The sequence below is a fragment of the Gekko japonicus genome, unplaced genomic scaffold (assembly GCF_001447785.1).
Source record: "Gekko japonicus isolate JY-2015 unplaced genomic scaffold, Gekko_japonicus_V1.1 scaffold178, whole genome shotgun sequence".
Taxonomy (NCBI): Eukaryota; Metazoa; Chordata; class Lepidosauria; order Squamata; family Gekkonidae; genus Gekko; species Gekko japonicus.
In genome coordinates, this window is record NW_015173679.1 from 108,283 (window position 1) to 116,326 (window position 8,044).

Consider the following 8,044-nt stretch of genomic DNA (forward strand, 5'->3'; position numbering starts at 1 on the left):
TTCAGTTGCAGCATTAAGAATAGTGTTGCTGATAGTTGTCTTCAGCTATTCCCCAGTAGCTGATTGAGTGCTATCTGACCTGAGGGTCCTTTCTTGCAGCACTATATCTTTTTCATTTTGGATTGTCTCATCATAGGATTTTCTAGGTATGAAATGATCAGAATTGGTTTACTATTGTCTTCTTCTGCACAGTACTAATCAGGGTTAGCTGAAGTATCAATGCCATTGTCTATGATAGATCTTCCACCAGTGGCACCTTCCAGTACTGCTACTATCCAGTAGCTACTCTTTGAAGATTCCTTTGGCCTATCACCGCTGGAACTGTCCTCTTCTGCTGATGTAGCTGTTGATTCCTGAAGGGGGTGAATTGGTGTCTCAGCTGTGACCATTCTACCTTGAGTGACTGCTAGGATTTTAGCCTCTTGACAGAGTCTAATCTCCTTATGATATTATTCTCAACTTTTGCTGACACAACCCCCCTCACTATGTTAGGGTTTGCCTCCCACTAAGTCAAGAGGAGACTGTGACTATTTTCTGATTGGAGGCAGATTATCCTCAATCCCTAGCAAGGTATCAGCAAAGACAATATAATAATTTAATAATAATTAAGTGCCATCAAGTTGCAACCAATTTATGGCAGCTGCTCATGGAGTTTTCAAGGCAAGAGATGAGCAGAGGTGGTTTGCCCTTGTCTTTCTTTGGTGGTCTCTCATCCACATATTAACCATGGCCAACAATGCTTAGTTTCCAAGCTCTGACATATCTGAGTAGTCTGGGCTATTCAGGCTACTATAACATCCTACCAAGCTGAAAGGAGAATAATTTCCTGATTCTCAGGATTTGTTATTGAAAGCAGATCTGTGACAATTTGTTCTCAACCCCTAGAAAGGCATTAAAAAAAAGACAATGTGATCATTTACCACTTGGTAAAAGGTCATTTGTATTAACCTCAGCAGAACTCAGTATATGCTCATTTGAACCAGCTATTAAAGAAACAAGCCACATAAATAATTCCTTATGCTAAATCTTCATTTTGGTTGTTGCTACAAACCACAGATCTGTCATTTATGCTATGCATGTTGTGATAAATCATGGATTTAGCTTTCAAATTAGTCACCAGCTTGATGTTCACCAGCTCAATGTGGCCCAGAGCAAGTAGATCTTAGAGACCTAGCGGCACCAGCTCTAGAAACTATGCGTATAAACAAATAGTGCACTCTGTTTTTAAATCGTTGTCCATAAATTGTTGTTCTTAACTGTTTTTATACTGTCTACTAATGTATTTATATTATGATGCCAAATGGCTTTGTGATCTGCCCTGAGCCCACTTGTGGGGAGGGCGGAATATAAGTTCAATAAACAAACAAACGGTGACCAGCAGGAGAGGACTGGGCTCCCACTTGCAACTACTATTAAGAGACTCTGATACATATATATTCATACCAGACCAGGTACAAAATTTACCATAGGGGTCATACTTCTCGGGTGAACATAGCTTGAATGGTTTTCTCTGTTTTTGTTTTGTTTTACACAAAGCAGCAGTAAGATGCTTCAATGTGGACTGGAAGTTCATGAAGTAGAAAGGGATTCCTAACTCTTACCCTGCAAGTTAATTTTTTCGTATCTTACTCATTCTCCCCAGCTTTGTTTTGAGAAGGTAGCTATACCTTTTCCTTCACAGCTAAAAAGCCCATTGGGAAGCAATTCTGATAACAAAAATACCCATAATGAAACCCTCACTTTGCGTTTTTATACTTGGCATTGCAATTTCCAGGTTTAAAGGAATACCCTTGTTTACTTGAGCTTATGTGTAACAGGAGCTGCATAACCAAGATACAGGTTTTTTAAAACTTGGAAGAAAATGTAAAATTTAAAAATTCTGAAATGATAATTTTCACTGAATAGTCATTTGATTTGACTGGTGTAAGAACCTGATAGAGTAAGTAAAATAAGGAAAAGGAGGGCAAATGACATGAACTGAGACAAAGAATATGTGTCTAGCTGGAAAAAAATGTGTCTAGATGAAAAAAACAAAGAGATGGGAAAATGTGTCTCGCTGAAAAAACAAAGGGACAGATTGAAAATTAACCGCACTTCGAACCTTTCCCCCATCTTTCCATTCTTCTGCTGTTTATGTGAGAAGAGAACTTTGTGTAACTTTGTTTCAGAAAGTGGTCCAAGTCCTTTCATATTTTAATGGCTGATTGTGTCCAACATTAGGCCTACTAACCCAATTTTTCTTCCAAAAATGTATCCACAAGTATTTTGATGGTCTGTGTTTTGCTAAGGACTTTCCTCTGCAATCAAAATAGTAACTCTCCAGTCTCAAAAATGGTAAGATTAAGTATGTAGCAGACTGGACATTATAAGCAGCTATGCCCCTCTTGTATTTATTCTCATTAGCAACACCACATAATGGTAAGCAGAGGAATCATTGTGATGTTTTAAAATCCTTTGTATGTTGGAAGGAAGAGATCAAAGGCTACCAGTGCTGCATATTTTCACTCAATTAAATTTAAAAGAAAAAGGAGGCTATCAGTCAAAACTGACCATTTATTGGCAAAGAACTGGACATTCTAAGAGGATGTCTTGGTGGGAACACTGTCACTTTCCTGCTAAAATAGAAATATGAGAAATCCCCCAAACTGCGTGCAAGGTAAAATGAGAGAACCTGCATGAATCCTGCCATGGCTTCTTCATGTGCTTATGGTTACCACATACATTAGCAATCTGATTGCCCATCTTCAACAGGCACGGAACCCAGCATATGCTAACGTTGGTGCAGCAGGACCTCTGAGAGGAGTCAGAATTCTGAGAACTCTAACTACTTTAGGGGCCTGTGCAAGTCAAATCACACTACTTGGCTTCATATGAAGTTTGGATTGAGTCAGTGTGATATCAGCAGAGGCTCAATGGACATGATCTGGGGATCCATTGTGGCTCTTGAAAGTGCTGATATATGCTCCTAAAAATCTACTGTCCATGCAGTACATTTGTCCATGCAGACAAAACCAGTTCACAATACATTAAGATCTGTGAAAAGTGTACTATGCAAGTAGGAATGGGGTGGACATCTAGCTCCATTGGATACCAAGCTTCAAAATTTCTGGAGAAGTTCTCTTGAGAATGGTAAATTCTATGATTGAAAACACTGTTCCTTTGCTGCCTCAGAAGACTATTGGAATGCATGTTCAGAAGTTTAATTTTATGAATAACTTAGTGTATTGGAGCTATTAGTTCTGCAGTGATCTGCAAAAGCTATTCCAGTTTCTGATATCCACTCCAAAGCAAAATGATTTCAGCTCATTTTTCACTGTGGAGTGGAACTGAAGGGTTACAACTGTCCCTACATGCAAGCTATCCTTCCATCCATTAGTAATTTGACCCGGTGTTATATATTGGGACTGAATCATTCCAGGTCTGTCACACCAGAGACTGGCTGAGCTTGGAGCACAAGAACAATAGCTTACCAGGACTCTGAAAGTAACCAATCAAGTAGTAATGTTATGTAAATAGCCTATCATTGGGAGTGGGGTGTGTTTGGGTGTGGCAATTGCATGCTATAAAACAGAGCTGAGGCTCTGGAGTCTTGTCTTGCTGAATTCGCAAATAAAGTTGAGCTGATCACTAGACCTGAGCCCGCTCATCCATGGAACCCACTATTTAACAGTGGCAATGAGGGTGGGATCCTGTTGAGCGAGCCTAGAGCCCATCTGCACTGCACTGCACTGCACGCCAAGCTGCAGTAACACATGCACCACATTGCAACCAGGACCATGGCTGCCACTCCAGGACATCTTCCGGAATTTGACCCCACTCACCCAGAGCTTTGGGAAACCTGGGTAGAGCAGCTCAAGTACTTCGTACTGTTCCAGGACATTGAGGGCAAAGAGAAGAAGAAGGTTCTCCTGCTAAGTTCCTGTGAAATTGCAACCCTGAGGCTAGTCCAGGGCCTCATCGTGCCCACCACACTCAAAGCGGCCACTTACGACACCCTTATCACGGCACTCACTGGCCATTTTGTACCTCAGACCATGAAGATGGCGCACTATGTGGACTTCTACATGCGCCAGCAAAAGTCCAACAAGACAGCTGCCATCTTCGTGGTGGCCCTTTGCCGACTGGCTCTCACATGCGAGTTCCTGAGTCTCAACGACACCCTCCTTGACTGATTCATGATGGGCATCAGAGAGGAGAAACTACACAGGAAGCTCATTGGTCATGAGGAACTCACACTAGTAAAGACAATACATGAGGCCATCGCTTTTGAGAAATCCCAGCAAGATTGACAGACCTCTGCCACATACTAGGCCTCCGTCCCCTCAGCTTCTGAGGCATCAGATGAAGAAGAGACCATCAGGTTAACTGCCCAGTTCACTGTGACTCGTGACCTTTGATCACCGCCGCTCATCCAGTGGAGACTGTTGCACTGACACCATGCCCCAGCTGTGGAGAGGCCCACGAATGTCGCTCCTGCCATTTCCGAGATGCCACCTGCAGGCTCTGAAGCAAGACAGGCCACAACGTCTGCACCTGCCACTCCAAGGGAGCCCGGAGATGCACTGCCACACCCCAGGAATCAGCATATCTGCACACCACTGCTGTCCACCAACATCAGGTATTGAATTTGCCCCGGGACACCCCTGATAAGATTAAAGTGACGGTGCTCATAGAGGGGGTACCTTGCAAGATGGAACTGGACATGGGGTCCTCCATCTCCATCATCTCAGAAGAGACTCTCCGGAGGCTCTGTCCACAAGGGGGTCCCCGCCTTAGACCCACTGGTTTCACTCTCTGGGACTTTCAAAAGAACAAGGTGGCTATTAAGGGGTGGGGCAAATTCCACATGAAATACAAGCAGTTTGAGGGAATTTTGGACTTGTTGGTGGTGGAAGGGTGGCTCGCCAGCTTACTTGGACTGTCCTGGTTTGCGCCCTTGGGGTTCAAAGTGATGGGGATGCACCACATGCAGCCCTCGGACTTCAGTAATGTGTGTGACGAATTCCCTGCCCTGAGGTGCAGCCCATCTGCCTCAAGGCCTGGAGAGTTCCATTTGCACTCAAACCCAAAATTGAGGCAGAGCTGGACCATTTGGTGACACAGGGAGTTTTAGAGCCGGTTCCCCACACCACCTGGGAATCCCCCTTCGTAACTCCAATTAAGCCAAATGGGAATGTCTGCATCTGTGCGGACTACAAATGTACAATCAACAAGGCACTGAGGGACCATACGTACCCAGTGCCTGTAGTCAGCCATGTCCTAGCAACATTGGCGGGGTCAAGGTCTTCGGTAAATTGGAGTTGGCCCAAGCATACCAACAACTCCCAGTGGATGAGCCAATGGCTGAGGCACAGACCATCATCACACACTGGGGTGCTTTCAGAGTCAAGCGCTTGCAGTTTGGGGTGAGTGTGTCCCCAGGGATCTTCCAGAACTTAATGGACTCTCTTTTGAAAGGCATCCCTGGGGTCCAGCCATTCTTTGATAATGTACTGATAGCCACTCCCATGGAAGAGGACTTTGCCACCTGCCTACACACCGTGCTGCAGTGATTAGATTCCGCTGGGCTGAAGGTGAAGTGAGAGAAATGCCTCCTGGGGGTCCCCCATGTAGAGTTCCTGGGGTTCTCTGTGGACGCTGACGGCATCCATCCAGTCCCTGACAAGGTTCACGCCATCATGAATGCACCCGCTCCCACATTCAAGGCTGAGGTGCAGGCTTTCTTGGGGCTTCTAAAGTTTTACCACTCCTCTCTGTCCCATAAAGCTGCATTCACGGAGCCACTCCACTGCCTGCTCGACAAGAAGACCCCATGGGAGTGGGGCCGGCAACAGGCCACCGCTTTCCAGGCCATGAAAGAAACAATGAAAATGTTTTCTTTAAGCAGTGATGCAAAGGCTGATTTGCTCATATAATGTTCATCAGGCAAAGTTATATGGTTGTATTGCTAAAAAAGGAACATTTCTTAAGCTAGTTTAATAGGAATAGAAATTCTTAAATTGCCTGCATTCAATTAGTTTTTCCCTTGAATATTTGGATACAAGTTTATCTATATATCTAATTCCCACATCTGCAGATACCTAAATCTGCAGATGCGGTTAGAAGGCCGCAGTGCCTGTAGAGGAGCCACTGAGTGACTATGCCCGTGCGGTTCAGGGAAAGTTGAAACAATTGAACATATTTTACTCCACTGTACATTTTATGAAACCATCAGAGTAAAAATTATTCATCCTGTTATAAGGAGATACCACGGATACTTGGACAAGGAGATAAGTAGGAAGCTATTATTTGATCTTGCTCCACAGATCATAATAAATTGTGCTAAATTTCTAGCAATAGCCCAAAAAATACATGCTTCACATGTAGTACAATTTTAGAAAGAATCCAGAAGATTTAGGAGATGGGGAGTAAAACTGTATAACCCAGCGTGAGCCACTCTGTCGCACACAGAAACATAACACAGAAGAATGCGTGGATGAGATACTCGGGAAGTACAAGAGGGTTGAGCGTATTACACTGGTCTATGGGATTCTTGTAGTCAGTCTTCAGTTCATCAAAAGCTATAATATGCCAGATGGCGAAGAAGATGAGGGCGGCGGTGAGGAGGAGGGCCAGCATGTAGCAGAAGGTGGCAAACGTGAACGCCATGGCGGAGGAGGAGGAGGGGGAGGAGGCCCGGACCGAGCAACAGTGCGTGGGGGATGCCGGGCCGGATCATCCAGCACGGCCAGGCCTGCGGGGACGGGTGGGCGGGCACTGCGCAGGCGCGCGGGGAGGGCCCGGAAAATTGTATAACCCCTATAATACTTACTCAAAAGTTGAATAACAGTTGATGATAGAGTATTGTAGAAATTTAGAGTTTTAGTAATTTTGAAAATTAACATGCGCAGATTAAACGCGGTTTTATATTTAAATATTTTATATATATTATTGTTACCCTTTTTTGTATTGTCTGTAATTGGGCTGGTGATATACCGAATAAACAGATTGTCTGTCTGTCTGTCTGTCTATCTATATGCAGATGTGGGCATACTTATCCCAAACAGGTTTTTCTGCAAACTTGGGTGACCCCTAGGTTTGCAGAAAAATCTGAAAAGTTACAAAAATAAATTGGGGGTTTAATTACCACCCAAAATAAAATTGTTATCTGTGCAAGTTCAGACTATGCACCCATTTCCTCTTCCTGCGGCTGCAGGAGCACTTCAGTGGGGGCCAGGAGCCATGTGGGGCTTGCCAGCATGTGAGGGGAGGTTTGGCGGGGCTGGCAGCAGACATTGGGACTGAAGTAGTAACAAAAAAACTATGTTACATCTTTAAAGCCACATTTCAGGCTCTCAGTATGTTTTGGTTTGAAAAGACCAGCAGCTTCAGGACTATTTTATTTACCAGAGTTCATACCACAAGCACAAAACCTCCCTGCAAGCCAGTTCAAATACAAATAGTAATGATAGTTTGTTTACAACTATGGTATGTTTTATATCTGAAAACACAGCAGTGGTAATACATACAAAATGGGGAGCTGCATGTGTACAGTTCAATAAGCTGTCAGAATTTGGTTTTTCTCTTTCCTTTTCTCTTCCCCTTTTTTGGCAGACACACTATTATGTTGTAGAAAATGGCACAGACATCCTAAATTAACAACATTCACAGAACAGTACGTTCTGTGCATGCCTCTGGAACTAACGTAGGTAAGCAAATATTCAAGCCAAAGACCTAGGGGTCCTAGGAAGCACACTTTCAAATTTTCCTAAAACACTTCTGAAAGACAGCATATAACCACAGTATAATATTCAGTAGCCAAATATGTTGAGAGAATTATAGGAATCTTTGTAAGTTACCGAAAACATGGTATGGTCACATTGGTATAGCTGCCATCTATCTGTTAGGAATTTCCTCTCTCTCTGGATGTATGAGAGTACACACAGTGTACAGCCACATCACTGTGGAAAATCAGTTTCTCTGCTACTGCATGCACATATTTTGAAAACCTCCAAGCAGAGAAGCTTTGAAAAGTACATAAATGCATGATGACATATATGAGTAC

At 43.6% G+C, this 8,044-nt stretch overlaps 1 protein-coding gene across 1 annotated transcript; it reads right to left on the reverse strand.

Annotated features, from left to right (window-relative positions):
• Window positions 1-6,393: 6,393 nt before the first annotated feature.
• On the reverse strand, window positions 6,394-6,668 carry LOC107120314 (protein cornichon homolog 1). Its single transcript, XM_015422983.1, has one exon. The coding sequence runs from the start codon at window positions 6,646-6,648 to the stop codon at window positions 6,394-6,396; it is 255 nt and encodes an 84-aa protein (XP_015278469.1). The 5' UTR covers window positions 6,649-6,668.
• Between the last annotated feature and the right edge of the window lie 1,376 nt (window positions 6,669-8,044).

Excerpts from the sequence above, each read along its gene's own strand:
- LOC107120314 (XM_015422983.1), bottom strand. The coding sequence starts at position 6,648 with ATGGCGTTCACGTTTGCCACCTTCTGCTACATGCTGGCCCTCCTCCTC.